A 20,086-nucleotide genomic window follows, 5' to 3' on the forward strand; every position below is an offset into this window, starting at 1 on the left:
GGGGGCCAGGGCAGAGAAAGCCCTGGCCCTGGTTGAGGCTAGACGGACATCTTTTGGGTTAACGGGTCATGTGGAGACCACTGTAAATGTGCAAGGACTGCCCTGACTGTGGCCATGACAGATAGCTCTGGTTGTCAGGTAATTCTCCTGCCTATCATGGTGGGTGCTCGTACCAGTTGTACTTCTTCAAAGAGGTGGCTGACTCTGGCATGGGGAAGTAATCTGACAGAATCAGTGTTCTGCAGTGTTTCACCATGGCTGAGCAAGGCTTGGCTAGCAGCTCTAAAGAGGGGAAGTAAATGCTGAGTAACGGTTAGGATGTCAGACTAGGATCTGGTAGACATGGGTCCAAACCCCACCTAGTCATAAAGCTTGTTGAATGGCACTAGGCCAGTCATTCTGTCTCTTTCAGCCTAACCTTCCTGGCAGGTCTGTTGTGAAAGTAAACAAAAAGCAGGAAAAATCGTGTGTTGCTATGAGCTCCCTAGTAGAAAGGTAGGATATAAATGAGAGAGACTTTAGGATTAGTTCTCTGCAAGAGGGTAAATCGACTGTACCATTCCATGCTGCGGTTGGGAAGCTAACAGGGTTAACTATTCCTCTTGACCCCACCATCCATCCACATAAGAAACTAGTATGCAGGGTAGAGGCTTCTAGCCTAGTTTCTCCTTAACGTGCTGGTTTTCTATGGGAATTTAGTCACTTGTAGCCCAATTTGGTCCAAGCACACAGTTTTGCCACCTGAACCAGAACTAAGTCCTGTAAAAGCAACCTGTCAATGCGCAAAGAGAGGAATGTGTTCCTTTTGGCCCCAAATGCCATCATTCAGCATGTCGGATAGCACGCAGTTGGTATGACAGAGGTATACCCCATGTAATACCAGTGGATAGAGATTTGGGTAGTGTCTTGTACTGCCTGATCAGACCCAGCTCACATTTGAGAACCTCCCAGTGCCAAAATAGATATGACAGAGATCACAGGTTGGTCATTGGAGACTTAACCCTTAATTATCGTATGATTGAGGTTGCTGTGGGGGAGAATGCATGCATGATGGGAGTGCAGTGCATAATGCTGTGCCCCTCCCCCAAGTCTCATTACCAGGTAAGAATTCAGAAGAATATCATCTGCAACAGACATATGGGCAAGTAATACCCACAAGATTCCAGGTATAATAGGACAGGAGTCTTCAACCTTTTTGTGCCTGCAGGCACCTTTAGAATTCTTACACATTTAGTGGGCCCAAGCACAACATGGCTGCTGCAGGAAGCAGAGCCAACCAGAAAATATTAGGGAGTGAGTTTGTGTATTACTCCAGTAGTAACTCTTCAACATTTCATGCAGAAGCTCTGTGTAACAGTATGATTTTTTAAAATTAAGCTATTGCTTTACAATATTTTCTTGCATACATGCAGTTTACCCTGCATTGTACAGCAAAGATCCTTGTTTTGTGGTGGCAGCTGTTGCCAAAGCAACATTTAAAAAAAAATCTGCATAGCCAATCACATCTCCAATTAGAAGATATGCTGATCAAAAGCCTATCTGGGCGCACTTTCTAAAAACATTTGGTGGGCTCCAGGAAAGGTATTGCAGGTGCCATAGTGCCCATAGGTGCCACATTGGATGCCACCACTGTCCTAGACCAGCAGGAAATTGACTTCATTCTTGCATGGGCACCTTCCTTTATTTTAAAAAAAGAATTACTGTGGTCCACCAAGGTGTATGAGATGTACCATGCAAGAGGGCATACTAAGGATCTCTTAACCGTTAAGATTGATAATCTGTGTTGTGTTATCTTGGGATTCATGTAAGAAGTTGATCAGATCAAGGACCACCTTATCCAGCATTCATGGGAAGAATCCCAGCAATTGACTGAATTCTCAGTGAACCGTCCGGAATTGATTGTGGTCTCTAGTTGTGAATCATTGCCCAGTTTCCTGCCCACCCAAGCCTTTTCCCCAAAAGGGATGAATCCCACTTTTAGTTTGTTGTGCTTGCTACTGTGATATTTCTCTGTCTTGTAGCCAAAATATTTCCATAGTATCTCAGACAAAGCTTTCTAGCGCTCCACAAACAATCTTTTCCTGGCAATGTTCTGTTCACCAGAGTGGCTTTCTCAGTGGGGATTATTTGCAAAGCAAGGATTAGCCACTTTACAGACAGGTCCATATCTTTGTTTCCTCTCTGCCTGGGCCACACTGACTTAAGGCTGGCTGGTAAGTTGCCAGTGTAAACTCTGTAATGCTGGAAATGAACATCACTAGGATCCTGAGCCAGAATCAGAAAAGCATTTTGTGCTCTTTTGGCTGAGCTCTCTTTTGTAAGTTCCATCTTGCTTGTAGCTGGGAGAAGAGGAACAAGAAAATAAGACAAGTGATGAGTCACAACCTTTTGGTGCATACATTACGGCACTAGCATGCAGCGGTGCCAGTTGGCCACTGCCAGAGTGCTCTTTCCCCTTGAATGAAGAGACAGCAGCGAGAAGGGGTGAGCACGGTAGGTGGGATAACTTCCGAGGTGGGATAATTATTGATTTATGTTTATTCACAGATTTATACAACCCTTTTCCAACCTAATGGGGACTTAAAAGTGGCATACACCATTCTCCCTTCCTCCATTTTACCCTCATAATAGCAGTGCTCTGAGACAAGTTTGGCAGCAATAGAGTGACTGGTCCAACATCACCCAGTGAGCTTCCACGGCAGAATGGGGATTCTAGCCTTGGCCTCTGAGGTCCTAATCCTGTGCTCTGTTACAGTATAGCATCTCTGCTTTACTGCAGCTGGACTGAGAATGGGGAATACTGTGGCATCTCATTAACCCTTCCTAAGTCCAGCCAGCATGAGGTCTGTGGCATAGCTCCCCAACAACCTCCATCTGTGAATTTGAACCAGCCGTGGTAGCAATGACCGCAGCTAGAATCAGAAGTTCCTGTGCTTTTGTTAAAAACAATGAAGGACTTCCAAAATCCCAGCAAAGAGTAAAATTGTCTTTCTAGCTCTATTGGTTCTCCTTCAAACCCAGTTTAAGCCCAGCTAATGAAAGCCAATCCAAAAGAAGCGTCAAAACGCTTTTGCAAAAGATACTTAGTGGTAAGCCTTCAGCATGTGATGGAGTGAAGTCACATGCAGAAAAGCCCCTGCAAGTGCTCCCTTCAGTGTCAGGCCAGAGGTCATCTTTGAAGGAGCTCCATTTTGTGTAGTGTAAATAGTCATTTCCCGTCACATTTAGGATGGCATCCCTGTGTCTATCAGCATGAGCTCCTTTGCTTTGCCCAGCTTGGTCACAGCTGCAGTTGCTTGCAGCCAGGGACCACAAATATGGGTGCCAAGATTACCGGTAGCAAGAAGAAAGTTAACTCTAGCAGCCAGTGGAGAAAGCAAGAGAAACCATGAGTGGTTCTTTCAAAATGGTGCCAGTCTAAATCTTGTGTTGGGATTTAGCACCTCAAGTGGGGGGGTCAAGTTTGCCGCAGCATAAGGGATCCAGGACAGTCAGGCAGACAGTAACAGAGTGTAGAATTTGGACTGATTGGCAAACAAGGGAAGGGGGGTCCATGGCTACCCTAGTTCCCAATGCTCATATTCTTTTTTTCCCCATGGAACTCAGGGTAGTATATATCTTCTCCCAGCAACCCTGGGAGTAAGTTGGCTAAGTGATAGGAACTGGACTAAGGTTACCCACTGAAGTTCATGGCAGAGTAGAGATTTTGCATCCAGGGCTCCTCTGTCTGAATTCAAAATACTGTGCAGTACACCTTGCCAGTTCTCTGGTCCAGTGTATGCACAAAACTAAGTGAGAAAGGCACATTATAAATGAAGTAAATGATTTATTTTTTTTAATCTGGGGATGGTTCTCCATGTATTTCCTTACAAGGACCAGATATTTGGGGGCATGGAGCGGGAAGAGAATAGCAAATTGAAATCTGTGCAGTGTGCACCATTGGTTAGTGATTCTTCTGAGATTCAGTGATGGAGGTTTATTTTCATTTCAAGTGCTGCTGGTCTTTTGGGTAAGAGATCCCTGAGACCTGTAGAAGACTGTGGGATCTCTGTGAGCACATTCTGGCTCTGATGCCTTCTGTTCATGTCTCTCCCCCCCCCCCCCCCTCATCCTCCATGTTAGGAGAACCAGAAGACACTCTTGCGCCAAGTGCAGCAGATGACCTATAGCCTGATTGAATGGCGGTCCCAGATACTTTCAGGAACCCTCCCCAAGGATGAGCTGGCTGAACTCAAAAAGAAAGTCACAGCTAAAATAGACTATGGCAATAGGTAAGTATCAAATCGGGGAGGCCTACGAGGAATTGTGGGAGGGGGCAAACAAACTGGAAATCCTATCTCCATACCCCCCGTCCCCCCAAAAAAATCTCTCCCCACAGGGTTCTGTGTTTCCAGGGGCTTGACCAGGCTACCTGGTGCAGTCTTCTCTCACCCTTCCTCCACAGAGCTCAGGGTATGTGGACCTCCCTTCCCTTCACATACACTCTGTGAGGCTGAGAGAGAGAGTGACTGGCCTAAGGATGCCTGGCAAGCTTCCGTGCACAGGGCAGATGGGAGCCCAGGCCTCCCAGCTCCTAGTCTTGACGCTCTAAGCGCAACGCCAAACTCAGTTCTCCCCATTGCTTGGCTCACATTCCAGTCAGTAGCTGCCACAGCTGAGCATCAGGGGCAGAGCAAGACTTAGGCAGTGTTGGCGGGTGCTGCCACAGAAATGCCCTACTCACAGAGAGGGGGAAACAGAGCTGTTGGGGAGGGGAGATTTGAGGAGCTCAAGGGGGCATGGCTATCCAGGGCAGTGGCCCACCAAGAATTTTCCAGTGACTTTAATGGCCAATCAGCCTGCTCTTTCCAGCACAGCACTCCATCTGACTGTCTCTGGCCAGTTAGCATACAGAAACTGAAGTAACTAGAATGCGAGCATCTTGGGTCAACAGAAGTGGTCTTTCTTTAATAAGTGTGTGTGTGTGGGGGGAAGATGAAGAAAAGCAAGGACACTTCGAACCTTCAGAAGGTAGCTGCTGTTCTAAGCGGGCTGCTTCTTGCTTGCCTCTACTTCCCATTTGGCACGCAAGTGCTGAACTGAGCATCACAGATCTATCCAAAGCATGATGGAGGCAGACCCATTTTTAAAAACTTGAATTTGGAAGGAGGGGGAACATAAGAAGAGCCCTGCTGGATCAGTCCTCTGGTCCATCTAGTCCAGCCTTCTGTTTCACACAGTAGCCAGCCAAGTGCTCTAAAGGGCCAGCAAACAGAGCACAGAGGCCAAGGCCATCCCCTGATGTTGCCTCCAAGCACTGGGTTTCAGAAGTTTGCTGCCTCTGAATACAGAAGATGCCTTCACTCACTAGTAGCCATTGGTGGACCTCCCCTCCGTTAACCAGCCTGATCCCCTTTGAAAGGCATCTGTGCTCCTAGGCATCACTAACCTTCATTAGCAGAGGATTCCTCAATTTAATTACTTGTTGAGTAAAGAATCATTTCCTTTTGTTAGGCCTGTACTTATTGCCCATCAAGAAAAGTTGAGTGTGTTAACATTACCACTTTTCTTAGAAAATGAAAGATTAATGTATGTAAATTTTGGAAAACTGAAAATAAAACAATAAAAAAGAGGCAAATGCCATAACAAACAATTAAAACAGCATAAAAAAAGAAAGAAAAGTTGAGTGTGGGGTCAGCAAGCTGAATTCTCCTTGTTCCTGCTGCTTACCTGCTTATAGTCTCCCAGAGGTTCTTCCTCCTCACCGGGAGAAAAAAGTACTTGGGGGAGGGGAAAGAGGTTTCAGGGAAATGAGCAGTGAGGAGGATACAACTCTGCCTGCCTATGCATACTTCCATATCCCTCCTGGCACACAGGCCTTCTACCACTGCTTGAGAAGTCAAACATTAAACTGTTCCATTGGTGCTATGTTCCAGGCAGCCATAGAAGGCTTTGGATGCTTCATGCTGCCCACGGGTTGCCTCCGTGGCTGATGTATCACTTGCCTGTCAAATCTCTTTCAGGTCAGATAAGCTTATTAAAGTGGTACATGAAGGTAGAAGCTGGAGAAAACCCTGTTTTTAACCTTCTGTGAGAAATGTGACAAATTTCATAGCTGCGGCAGAGAGAGTGTCAAGATTGTAACTGATGGCGTCTTGTAATTATTTTTAGCGGTCCTGCAATTTAAGTCATTTTTCTTTTCTGTCCTCTTTGGGAAAAGTCTTCAACACTGCAACCTCTTCAGATTGTAGGGATTTTTTTTTGCGGGGGGGGGGGGTTTGATGTATTTTGAGTGTTCCTCCATGTAAAGACTCCTTGCAGATTAAAAATTAGCATATCAGGTAGAGTGGTCCTAGTCTAGTCCTTTGCATGCTGTGCTAACTTTCCACTTACAGGGAATGATTAATGAAGGTCCTGGTCATGCAGTCTGAACGGGTACAGCAACCACCTTGGTACTTGGCCACTTCTTTACCACCTTGCTGTGCTGCATGTATAGACTGTGCATTCTGCACAGTAGCAAGGTTGTCAGGTGCTGAGCTAATGCTTGCTATTGACATAATAAGCGAAGACTCCTTCCTCCCCACAGGCTCCCCTTCAGTCTTGCGCCCTTCTTATCCTATGATTCTTCACCCCTGCCACTCTTATTGATGGCCCTGGATGAAGTGTAAAGCAGGAAGCACATGGCTGTGTACTCATCTGTGCTGCTTTTAATAATTATGCCGTGTACTTTAGCAAAAGTGCTTAGAAGTTAGCTTCTAGCCCTTGTGAGGGAGAGTAATTCAAAAGCATGTGGTTTAAAAGGACGTGGATCAAAACTAGGGTGGTAGAATAGTTCAAGGGATGGACTAGGACTGGGAAGAAAATCCCTGCTCAAACATGAAGCCCAGTGCCTTGGGCCCTGTCACTTTCTCTCAGCCAAACCTTCCTCACAGGGTTATTTTGAGGCTAAAAATGGAGGAAGGGAAACCTTGAATGCCACCCTGAGCTTCTTGTAGGAAGGGAAAGATAAAATGTGTTGATAGCCCAGGAAACGGAATACCCAGTACACTGGGACTGAGATTTAATGAGAAGTGTAAACCAAAAGGCTTTTTCTCTCTTGTACAGGGGTTGGCTGTCATCCGTACCCCACCCTTCTCCAGAAAATAAAAATGCCACTCTGGAAGGTCTTTTGACCCTCTGGAGATAGTTTTGGAGGCTCAGGGAGCTGCAGATAGGAGAGGAAGGAAATCAGCAAATCCTCTGTATGACCCTCCCTTCATGCAGTAGTAGGATCGTTGGATCCAAGCCATTGACTTGGCTTATTTTTCCTGTTCCATAGCTGTTACCTTTTTCCTCCTGACCACTCACAAATATTTCATGAGTTTCAGTCTGCTGTTATATGATCCCAAAGAAAGGAAGTGAGCTTGCAGATACAGGTTTGCCTGATCAGCACAAGTTATTCCAGTTGCAGAAGGTGGATGGTTGCTGAGTCTGAACTTTTTTTTTTTGTAGAGTAGAATTCTATACCTTTTTGAAAAACAAAAGAAAAAAACACATGTGCAGTTATGTTTTCCTTCTCTGGAAAGGCATGGTGGTTTCCAGTAAGATAGAATGGGGAGAATCCTTAGGAAAACATGAGCACATTGTAATTTTGAAATTATTCGTTACCTGCCCCAGCTTTAATTTCCTTATGAGGTCCCATTTTTAATCCGGTCTGCTTATTCTTGACTGTGTCATTTTGGGTGGTCACCAGGATCTTGGGACTGGACTTGGTTGTTCGAGATGACAATGGGAACATCCTTGACCCAGATGCTACCAGCACAATAGCACTCTTTAAAGTGCACGAGACAGCATCCAAAAGAGTCAACGAAAGGATTCAAGAGGAAAGGGTATGGATCTTAGCTTTTTCTTGCCACCTCGTCACTGGGAACCAGACAGCAAATTGCACTAAGTAATTGTGAGAGGCAAACAGAACTCAAAAGTGTGTTGGGTGGGACTGTTATGATCTGAATGAATACATTTGATCTAAGGTCAATTCACAACTGTTTGTTTAGCCAGAATGGAAATTGACTCTGACCTAAGGGTCAAGCTTAAACTTGATGTCAGGAAAGCCATGGGGGGGGAAACCCCTCTGCTTTGTTTTCCAGTGTTCTTAGCCACCACAGGTGGGCTTGATTTGGATTGGGACTGTGGCTCAGGAGGAGGGAAGAACTTAACCCCCCAGTGCCATTTTGTCCACTTTCTCAGTAGGCTGCCCTGGTAGTTGTTATTGAGCCTGTTATCTCCCACTGGCCTCAGACAAATATCTGCTATTTGGGGAGAGAAAGGATGGTGAAGGGGAGAAAGTATCAAGTAGGTGTAAGGTATGTGTTCTGAGTAATTTGAGGATGGGGAAATGGCCTGTGGGTAGAATCACAGAATCATAGAGTTGGAAGGGACCTCCAGGGTTGTCTAGTCCAACTCCCCCCCACACACACACACATCCAGTGACCCCTGCTCCATGCCCAGAAGATAGCAAAAACCTTCCAGGATCACTGGCCAAACTGGCCTGGAGAAAAATTGCTGCCTGACCCCAAAGTGGCGATCAGCATTTCTCTGGGTGTTTAAGAAACTAAGCACCAATACATCCCTTTCTGCCCTCCTTCTCATGATCTGCCTGAGTTCACAGAATCAGCATTGCTGTAAGATGGCCATCTAGCCTCTGTTTGAAAACCTCCAAAGAAGGAGAGCCCACCACCTCCCGAGGAAACCTGTTCTACTGAGGAACCTCTCTATCAGGAAGTTCTTCCTAATGTTTAGACAAAAACTCTTGATTAATTTCAACCTATTGCTTCTGGTCTGACCTTCTGGGGCAACAGAAAACAACTCTGCACCATCCTCTGTATGACAGTCCTTCAAGTATTTGAAGATGGCTATATCACCTCTCAGTCATCTCCTCTCCAGGCTAAACATATCTGACTCCTTCAACCTTTCCTTATAGGACTTGGTCCCCAGACTCCTCACCATCTTCGTTGCCCTCCTCTGGACACATTCCAGCTTGTCTATATCCTTCTTAAACTGTGGTTCCCAAAAGTGAACATAATTCTCTGGGTGAGGTCTAACCAGCGCAGAGCAAAGCGTTTCCATCACATCATGTGATCTGGACACTATACTATTATTGATACAGCCCAAAATGGCATTTGTCTTTTTAGCTACCACATCACACTGCTGACTCATGTTCAATGTGTGGTCTACTAAGACCCCTAGATCCTTTTCGCACATACTACTGCCAAGACAAGTCTCCCCCATCCTATAATTATGCATTTGATTTGTCCTACCTAAATGCAGAACTTTACATTTATCCCTATTGAAATTCATTTTATTTGTTAACCCAGTTTTCCAGCCTGTCAAAATCGTCATGTTTCCTGACTCTATTTTCTACTGTATTTACTACCCCATCACCCATAGCCCTAGTTTGAATCTCTTCCCACAACCACCCACAGCTGCTCTTTAAACTGAAACAGTTAAGTCTAGTTTGACCTGGGTGGGAAGGACTCAAAGGGGTCCATTTGTACAAAATCTGGTACACTAGAGTTTCCAATATGAATTAACACTGAAAGGCACTGAAGTGTTGATAAGCATAAGGATACATGGTCATCCTTTTAAAAAAGCAACTTAATGCAATATAAATGGTGTTTGTCTGCTGTTTCTAATAACAATAGAAGAAGGTGGTGATGATGATATGCTCAAAACATTCTATTCCATTATGCTAGAAGTTCCCATCAGAAATATTTATGCTTTATTTCTGGAATTACATAAATATACCATAGCATGTTAACAGGCTTGCAGTTCATCCCAGGCGACCTCTGCTCTATGAAGCCTGGGTAAAGTATATCAGCCCCCGCACACACCCATGTTGTGGACATTGTCCTCTCTTCTAAGGGAGGCCAATATCCTCATCCCGATATTTCCAGTGGAGTTAGTGGTTAGACTGAGGAACTGAGGCTTGCCTGAAACAACGTGTTAAGTACATGGCTGAGCTGAGATTTGAACCCAGATCCTACTCTTAATCCCTCTGCTACACTGGCTGTTATTACCTTTGTATTCATTCAGTGGTTTTTAAAGAAATATACTTTCAGGTCAGTCAATCCATCGTGTCTTATTGCAAAGGTTGCTGCTACTGTTATTGCTCAAGCTTAAAAAGAGAGGACATACACAGGCCTGCAAACTGTGTGTTTGGAAAAAGTTTTTCCACTGGTGGTCATTTTATCTCTACAATGACCCTATAAGGTAGGTTAGAGACAGTGACTGCCCCAAATTCACCCAGTGAACCTTCATGGATGAGTGTGGATTTGAACCCAGATCTCCCCAGTTGTAGTCTGACATACCACCTCACTATGCTAGCTAACATTTCATTAAGCAAATCACAAGCTTGGAGGTTCAGTTGGGTCTGTCTAAAAATGTGGGGGAAGGGGGGTTCATGATAGCTACCCCTTCCTCTGGAATAGTGTTCTTGGCATCTATCTGCCTTCCAGTTTCTGCGTAGCATTTATTCAAGCTAAAATGCTCTGAATGGATTGTTTTTAGAACAGATTGTCTTTTTGAGGCCTGCGTTCTTCCTAATGGTTTGCTTGTGTGTTGTTTCCCCCTGTCTTCTTTTGTTATGTCATCCCAACAGTCTCTTCAGCAAGATTTAGGCCTGCGGGGACAGTCTATCTTCAACAGCACCCACACCTACAGTCTGTATGTCAACGTCAAGAATTTTGTCTGCAACATTGGTGAGGATGCGGAACTACTCATGAGCCTTTATGATCCCGACCAGTCCTTATTCATTAGGTGCGTAACTGCTGAAAGAGTATATGAGACAAAAAGAGAGAGACCCCTTTCAACCTGCAACCCCTTAGTTAATGCCTCTGTTTCACCTCTGGCACATAGTTTCAAGTGGGTAGCCATGTTAGTCTGTAGCAGCAGAACAAAATTCGGGTCCAGTAGCACGTTAGAGACCAATAAAGCTCACAAACTGAGCTTAGACTGACAGAAGAAGAAGAAGAGATTGGATTTATGCCCCGCCCTTCACTTGGAGTCTCAGAGTGGCTTACAATCACCTTCCCTTCCTCTCCCCCCAACAGACACCCTGTGAGGTAGGTGGGGCTGAGAGAACTCTGAGAGAACTGCGCTTGAGAGAACAGCTCTGAGAGAACTGTGACTGACCCGCGTTCACCCAGCTGGCTGTATGTGGAGGAGTGGGGAATCAAACCTGGTTCTCTAGATTAGAGTCTGCCGCTCTTAACCACTATGCCAAAGTTTATACTCTGAAAAATGTTGTTGGTCTTTAGTCCTACTGTACTGGAACTTTGTTCTTTTGGCACACGGCATCCTGCAGGCAGCTCCCAATCATCTAAATAATAAATTCTGATATAATATAGCACAAAGAATAAAGATACAAATGCCTGTTTAACAGTTGTGGGATACAGTAATGCTTGGGGGGGGGAACACACAGTGTGCATCTTAAGGTAAGCTGAAAGCTCGATCAAACACACTCATTTTAGCAGCCTTCTTGAAAGAAACAAATATGCTTCTTGAAAGGAGGGTGTAACATAACCTTGGTGCCTTCAGCAAAAAAGGTCTAAGTCACATGTTACTACCCACTGAACCTCTGGTGGTGGCAGTACACAAAGCAGGTCCTCCCCAGATGATTTCAGTCTCCAGGCAGATTGGAGAAAGTGGTCTTCAAGTATTCTGGCCCTAAACCACTGAGATCAAAACCAGCAGCCTGAACACAAATGGTGCCCCCCCCTTCAATGATGTGCAGGTCTCAGTTGTGCCAGAGAAGCCTGCATAAGAGAACTTCCCAGTGTATTGTGCCTTCACAGGTCAGGTTTCTGTCTTTCACTTTTCTGCCTTTGATGTTGGCCCAAATCTGCCACCTGAGGTGGATGCCTTTCCCTGGCTCACAGTGTTGCTGTTTTTAACAGGCAGTCCTTGAAACCTGTGAGTGGCAGTGCTTCCTGGTTTTCTTTGTATGAAATGTTACCAAAAGCACCTGAAGCTTTCTTTCACAGTCTCTGCCTTGGTGCATTGTTCCACTGGGCAAAATAACTTGATCGCTGCCAAAGGCTTCCTTTCTATTGAAATCTGTGGTATGTCTGAATAAACCATGTGTGGGATTGGGCAGCATAAAGGACACACACAAAAACCAGAAATGTGCTGATGTTTGTTTCTTGTAGTGAAAACTACCTGGTTCGTTGGGGGAGCACCGGAATGCCCAAGGAAATTGAGAAGCTGAACAATCTCCAGGCTGTCTTTACAGTAAGTCCTTCTCTGAAATTCCATCCCTCCTCCAACCAGCTGGTGTTCTAATTGTTCCTAATGATTGTTTTATTGCTTCTGGGGTGAATAGCACCCGTGATCTTCCTGCAGTGACCCAAAGGTCTATTTGACTGGTTGTTACACCACTTAGTCCACACAATGCTTTGGCAAGAGAGATGCCTTGGACATGTCGCTTGGCAAAGTAAAAAGGTTACTTTGACATGCAGTCACTTACTTAATTGCGGCCAGCTGGCCAAGATGTTCAGGCAGTCTGGTCCACAGTTGTCTGTAGTTATCTTACCTAAGAACAAATAGGAGATGGTAAGGATGACATAACCCTGAGCCCTTTTTTAAAAAAGTGGCTGCTTAAGCGGGGGGGGGGGGGGAACGTCCTAACCTGTTCTTTAAATCCCAAAGGGGCCTGCATCTTCTAGCTGAAAGAGCAGTGGCCAGTTTATGTTTTAGGCTCCTGAGCTCCATGTCTTTGGGCTGGACTGCTCCAAACCCACATACTAAGAGTGCTCAATTTGGATATTGAATATGAAAATGACCAAGGCTGACTTAGCCACTGAAACCTTTGGTCGATTTCATCTGCAATACATTGGATGAGCGCTCTTAGGCCTGTTCTAAGGATAGCCTTGGTGGGGGAAAAGAACTTACCCACGCCAAACATGCACACCCTCAGAGTCTCACTTAAACTGTGTACTCATTAACACACCAACGCAAAGCCTGCCTGGCCTGTGGATCTCTGGCATGCTAAAACTTCACATGAAGCAAATGAGAGTCCAATTTAAACAAGATTCTGAGCATGTAAAAGATCTCATGGGTGAAATCTACTTATATTTACCTTCCACGGTCATTTAAGTCAGGCCTTGGGTTAAATTAAGTTGATCAAAATGTGTTTGAAGTCTTCGTCAGTTTCATTTTCAACACGCCGGGTGAGGACTGTTAGTTATTAATTTTGCAGATTGCACCACACCTAGAAACCTGAAATGCAGTTGACCAAAGCTTACTTAGCCAAGGTTGTATGCTACTTCAGGAAAAAGAGAAATACACCCAGGTCTTTTTAAACAACAAAGTTTCTGGATTGTGGAAATTTCATCCCTAATGCTTTCCTGGCACCCGCATTTTTTGACAGCTTTTTGCCCCTGGGCAAAATCTCTCCTGTTTGTGCACTTGATAGTTGATTTTCCTTTTGCCTCTTTTATAGTTCTGTCTTACTTCGGTTTTATTTTGCATTGCATTTCAATATTTAGTTGTGATGACATCTCTCATGGTCATGAAAACAGCAACTGCCTGTTCCTGGGCTTTTTCCAATTTGTTGCAGTGGTTAAGAGCGGTAGACTCTAATTTGGAGAACAGGGTTTGATTTCCCACCTCTCCACATGCAACCCGCTGGGTGATCTTGGGTCAATCACAGTCCTCTCACAAGCCGTTCTTTCAGAGCTCTCTCAGCCCCACCTACCTCACAGGGTGTCTGTTGTGGGGAGAGGAAGGGAAGAAGATTGTGAGCTGCTCTGAGATTCCAAGTGAAGGGTGTGCTATAAATCCAGTTCTTCTTCCTCTTCCTCCTCTGCTTCCTCCTCTACTCACCCCAAATTTGTGGGATGACCTTGGTACCACAAGCATATCTGACCTTGCTGCTTTTAGAAAAGCTTGCAAGACAGTACTTTTAAAAACGACTCTTGGTTAGTCGGGGGAGGGGGGAGTGGCTCAGTGACAGATCACCTGATTGGCCTGCAGAAGGTCCCAGGTTCAACTCCAACATCTTTAGTTAAAAGGCAGTAAGTGATGTGCAAGTCCTCTACTGGAGACCCCGGAGAGCCATCACCAGTTTGAGTAGACAGTACTGGCCTTAATGGACCAATGGTCTGATTCATTATAAGGCAGATTCCTGCATAATGGTAGTCGGAGTCATTTTTGTGATTATTTTATCTATTGATGACAGGGACTGTGTATTTTTATCTGTTTCTCTTATGTTTAATTGATGTTTGTGCAAGCCATCATGGGTGGCCGTTGATGGCAAGGAAAGGATATTAGAATTTTTTTCTAAATATGCTGAAGTGTGCTATAGGCTTTTTAAAAAAATTGATTGTTTTTATAATTGTTTTACTGTTGCAAAAAGGCTGTGTTGAATCTTTGTTAGAAAAACAGGTGGCACTTTAAAAGGAGAGAAGGCTGCATTTCAGCCTTTTAATCTGACTCTCATTTACCTGTCAGGACTTTGCTCAAGGAATGCTGGGAAACTTGAGGGGGGTTTTTTATGAAGGCACTGAACATTCAGTTAGAAGTCTTTGATCCTTTTTGCTAGTCTGCTGATCAAACCAGTTTACATATGCATTCAAGCATCATGGCCAGACATGGACCTTTATAGTAACTCTTAGGTTAGAGAGCCTGGAGATTTTTCAAAGTCTAAATTGGAATATAATTGAAAATTTCCATTTCTTGATTCCTTGGAGGGTCTGATTAAGTAGCTGGGAGATTTTGTGCATGCTGTTTTAAAAGCAACATATTGTTAGCTCTCTTGTACCCTCGGGGCCGAAACTGAAAATAACTGCTCAACTTTCCCCTGTGTGGCATGTTTGCACTGGACGCAAGGATGATGCAGTCATTAAACAGTCTTTAGTGATGGGGTGGTTAATTATTCACACTCATTTCCTGCGTAGTTGCTGGAAAGTTTTGCAGCAGAAGGAGACTGTAGAAGGTTGTGGTGTGCTATATCCAAGCACCTTGGTCTTGTCTTCTGCTTGGGGTTGTTCCTTCCTGTATAATCTTTTTTCCATCCTCTTCAGAGGGAGAGAAGAAAAAGTGAAATGTTATTCACTAGGCTGTAAACCTGAAATCCTTAAAGCCTCATTACCTGTGTCCCGCTTCCTGCCCATTGAAATTTTAAATGCAGACAGGGACCTGTCTGTGTGTGTCTTTTTTTGCACTTTGTAGCAAAACATCATGTTAACGGCATAACATTATTTAGAATGGGAAAGCAAGAAAGCAAGAAATTGCAAGTAGATAAATAGGTACCAGTTCGGTGGGAAGGTAACAGCATTCCGTGCGCCTTGGTGTTTAGTCATGCCGGCCACATGACCACGGAAACGTCTTCGGACAGCGCTGGCTCTTCGGCTTTGAAACGGAGATGAGCACCGATACCCTAGAGTCGGACTCGACTGGCTTTCGAGCAAGGGAACCTTTACTTTTTTTGTAGGTTTGGTTTCCAGGTAATGGCAACCCATGTCTTGCAACAGTGTAAATATATTGTTGGGGGATCCTCAGTCTTGCTTGCTCCCTTTTCCCCTTGACCACAACCACAGAATGAATTTTTCCTTATTTTCCTTTTTTTTTTTGCATCAATATTTCCTTTTTTTCTTCATCAAACCATAGTTTGCCAGTTCAGATGGTTCGTGTTGCATCTGAACTGGAAAACTGTTTTCTGCTTTCCTTGCTAACCAGGGTTTCGAACTCTGGCTGGAAATGATAACTAGTTGTAAAGTAACATAGTTGGTCATGCACAAGGGAAGGAAGCATGCAGGCCTAAGCATCATCCAGGCTTGTTCACACAGTAGGAATCTGTGGCTTGCTATTACATTTGACCTATGAGTTTTCAATGTGTTTGCATGAAAAAAAAACAACCATGCATACAAAATACACTTTACTTCCTTATAACTATGATATTGCCAATCCTGTCTTACAGATATGGAATTGGATTTTGGCTCACCAGCCAAGGAAACTTAATTTGTCACTTTCAAGCTGTTTTGATAACAGTTAGGCAGACCTGTGCATCATGTGACTTGGGGCCCAAGTGAGCTCAAGAGATAGTGCTGTATAATTGGTAGTGCTGAAGATGGATGAGACAGCTCTGTGTTCAAATTCACACTCAGTCACAATTTCTTTTTGGCCTGGGAGGAACCTCACTACCCCTCTTGCAGCACTGACAGATCAGATGGCCCCACTAGATTTTTTACAGAACTCTTAGTGGACCAATATTGAATGCATTGAATGCATGCATAGCTCTTGTCACACAACTTTGTAATGTTGTGATAGCTGTGGGGAGTTATTCACAACCCTGAGCTTTGCATGCAGAAAATCCCAGGCTCAATACCAGGCCTCTCGAGCTAAAAAGGAACCTTGCTTTACTGTTACAAAAATAGCGTGAGAGTGACAAATTAATTGGATAGCTTGAAACGTGGGAGAGCTGCTGCCAGTCAGAGTAGACCTTGGGCAAATACTGGGCTGACGGCCCAACGGAAATAGCTCCATATGTTCAAAAGCTGTCAGAACATAGGGACTGGTGGGCCAAGGTCTGTTTCACAAATCGGAATGATGTGATTTGACTCTTAATGACTGACAAACTAACTGACTCTTAATTACTTCTATGCTGGATCTTATTGTTCGTCTAGGACCTCAGCAGTTCTGACTTGATCCGACCTAGAATCAGCCTGGTGTGTCAGATTGTGAGAGTGGGCCACATGGAGCTTAAAGAAGGCAAGAAGCATACCTGTGGACTCCGGAGACCTTTCGGAGTGGCTGGTAAGATGTGTGTAATGTGTAATGGAGTCCCTTGTTGTCTGAATGACACAGTATAATGTTCCCCTCTTCACTGAACATTCATTGCTCATAATTTTATAAATCTCAGTCAACCCCTTCCCCTTTACCCCATGTGATCAACAGCAGGCCAGAGATGGAACATTATATTCTACTGGTGGTGGCTGGCTTTGAATGCCTCTTCCCAGAGAAGAGTTCTGGGTAACATGAAAGCTGGCCTCTGTTGATCTGATAGTTAATTGATCCAATACAAGGTTGGTTGCTTCACTTTCTCTGTACGTACAGTCTCAGCTGTGCTGGCTCCTTATCTGTAAAAGGAAGGTGAAAGTTACTAGTGCAGAGTGACTCGAGGGAGGGGGCTAGCATAATTACTTTGGCTGCTCCTCACCATGTGGGCTTTTGATCTGAAACCTGCAGGACCAAGACCTGTGGGGCTTGCAGGATAATGTGGCTTTCCTGCTGTGTCAGAGCAGATTTTCATATTCCTTTCAAGAGGCCCTTTTCCCAGCTACTGTACTGAAACTGTCAAAAGTTTAATACTGAAACAGTACTGAAATTAGGGCTGCCAAGTGGGGGCGGGGAAACCCCCGCTTTGGAGGCCTGATTTCCGCCGCGGTGGAATCGGGCCCCTGGGGGAACTCCGCCCCCCCCAAAGCTGCGTCACCAGAGGTGACGCAGCCACATCACTCACATTGGGGGCGTGGCCCAGATTGTCGGGGGAAAACCATATGGTTCCCCCCCGATGATCTGGGCCACGCCCCCAACGTGAGCGACGTAGCACGTCACTTCCTGTGACATGCTGGTGGTGTGTATGTGCTTCGCGCGCGTGCACGCACGTCCTGGGAGAGCTCCCGGAGACCGGCAAGGCTCCCCCGCCGGCAAGGGTAAGTACACTTGGCAACCCTAACTGAAATTGTCAAAAGTTTAATAAAAGCTGGACAGTGAATGGTAAAAATGGGAGTCTCGTGCCACCTTAAAGACTAACAAGCTCTGGTCGCCCTCATGGACAAACTTCGGAGGCATCTGGATCAAGGCGGTTTGGCGGTGTTGCTGTTGTTAGACCTGTCGGTGGCGTTCAGTGTGGTCAACCACTAACTACTGATCCACCACCTTGCCAACACTGGAATCCAGTGTTGTGAGCCTTGCAATGGCTTTCCTCATTCCTTCAGGGGCGGGGACACAGGGTGGCCATAGGGGAACAGCTGTCCCAAAGGCACCTGCTAGTTTGTGGTGTGCCCCAAGGTGCGGTGCTTTCCCCGATGTTATTTAACTTGCCCAGATTGCCCGGAGGCATGGGTTGGGATGTCACCAATATGCGGATGACTGGGCAGCCAGTCAGACTCCAGTCCAGAAGATCTGGACCTGGTGTTGCAAGCCATGGCTGGATGGCTTAGACTGAGTCGACTGAAATTGAATCCAGTGAAGACGGAGGTCCTATGCCTGAGTCGGAGTGACCTGAGGGTAGGGATCCCACTCCCGACCTTCGATGGGGCACCGCTGGTGCCAGCGCCAGAGGTTAGGAGTTTGGGAGTGCTCTTGGATTGCCTCCTTTACGATGGAGGCCCAAGCCACTGTGAAGTCAGCCTTTTATCATCTTCAGCTGATAAGGCAATTGATTCCCTTCCTTGAACGCAATGACCTGGCATCAGTGATCCACGCAATGATCACCTCAAGATTGGATTACTGTAATGCCCTCTACATGGGGCTGCCCTTGTCCCAAATTCGGAAGCTGCAACTGGTGCAGAATGTGGCGGCCAGGCTGTTGCTGGGTCTCCCCATGCGGTAACACATCCAGTCTGCGCTAAAAGTACTGCACTTGCTGCCTATAGCGTATTGAATTCGGTTCAAGGTGTTGGTACTTACCTTCAAAGCCCTTTATGGTCAGGGGCCTACCTAACTAAGAGACCGCCTTTCCCCCACATGTTCCCCAGAGAGCACTATGATTGGGGTCCCAAAATCACTCAGCTCTTCCAGGCCCCAGAGAAGCCAGGCTAGCTGTGACAAGGACCAGGACCAGGAGTGGCAGCTCCATACTGGTGGAATGAGCTCCCAGAAGACATCAGGCCCCTGCGGGACCTTTTGCAATTCCACAGGGCCTGTAAAAGGGAGCTCTTCCACCAGGCCTTCGATTAGGGAGCCGCATACATCTACCTGAGTCCCTGGCCCCAATAGTAACAATAGTACTTCAACTAACATCAATATCATACCAGCTGAATAGCCTGTGCTCCACTGATACAACCCAGACCCTGTTGCTAGCTGACTGTTGGACGCCCACCATCGTTATATTGCGCTAGCACTTTATGTATTGTTTTAGACCTATTCTATTGCAATTTTATTAATTTTTTATCTTGTTATAATATTATGTAAGCCATCCTGAGCCTGGTTCGGCGGGGAGGGCAGGATATAAAATTAAATAAATAAATGCGTCCATGAACTAGAGACCACTTTGTTGGATGAGAGGCCTTACTTGGCAAACACAAGAGATTATAAAGATTAGATGTTGCAGACTGCAGTGTCAGAGGGCTACAAAATGGAGGGAGTACAGTACAGAGACCATTTCCAGTAGCATCAATCTGTGATGATGTAATTTCCTCTGAAATGACTAAGGAACCCCTAGTGTTTTAAGTCTTGGGGGGATTACGTCCTGCATTCCAATTCAGAAGTTTCGTGCCGGAGTCTTCCCTTTGAAGGGCTTCTCTTTTTTTGCTGGTGAATGCTGATGTCTAGATCAGCACCAGTGTGTCAGATACATTCTATACGTGATGCTGTCTTATAGGGAGTCAGCCCACTGGCCTCTCCAGGTTAGTATTGCCCACTCTGCCTGGCAGCAGCTCTCTAGGATCACTGGCGGAAGTGTTTCACATCACTGTCTAACTGATCCTTCTAAAACTGGAGATGCCGGGGACTGGATCTTCTGCACGCAAAGCAGATTCTCTACCACTGAGCCGTATCCCCTCCTGGAAGATTGCCACTCACAGCTCCCAGTTCAAACCTGTCCTCAGTGAGCTGCAGTTAATCCTGGACAGCTATGCTTCTCTCTCACACAGGGCTTGGGGCAGGCCTGAAAAACTAATGACCCAGGTGCAGACTACTTCCACACATTATAGCCTGCAGTGTGTTTTTAAAATCTCCTTGTTACAAGAGTTCTAAGCAGGCAACAGAACTGAAGGCCTCTCATCCAACCATCCATGGACAGAACAGAGAGTTTCCCCTGTGTTCCTCTGCATTCTTGTAGCCTCTTCCAGTCCCTGGAAAGATGATTCCCAGGCCTCTGTGCCTGCGCAGAGGAATAGTCATGGGT

At 45.5% G+C, this 20,086-nt stretch overlaps 1 protein-coding gene across 1 annotated transcript in view; it reads left to right on the forward strand.

Moving 5' to 3' along the window:
- Positions 1-20,086, forward strand: part of DOCK5 (dedicator of cytokinesis 5) — a 178,144-nt gene that overhangs the window by 63,047 nt on the left and 95,011 nt on the right. The window contains exons 6-10 of the mRNA XM_015427785.1: positions 4,123-4,271; positions 7,712-7,847; positions 10,616-10,773; positions 12,165-12,246; positions 16,641-16,770. Of these exons, the coding sequence (XP_015283271.1) occupies positions 4,123-4,271; positions 7,712-7,847; positions 10,616-10,773; positions 12,165-12,246; positions 16,641-16,770 (655 nt within the window). The remainder of the gene's footprint in view (positions 1-4,122; positions 4,272-7,711; positions 7,848-10,615; positions 10,774-12,164; positions 12,247-16,640; positions 16,771-20,086) is intronic.

Source organism: Gekko japonicus, unplaced genomic scaffold, assembly GCF_001447785.1.
Source record: "Gekko japonicus isolate JY-2015 unplaced genomic scaffold, Gekko_japonicus_V1.1 scaffold498, whole genome shotgun sequence".
In the NCBI taxonomy this organism is placed as follows: Eukaryota; Metazoa; Chordata; class Lepidosauria; order Squamata; family Gekkonidae; genus Gekko; species Gekko japonicus.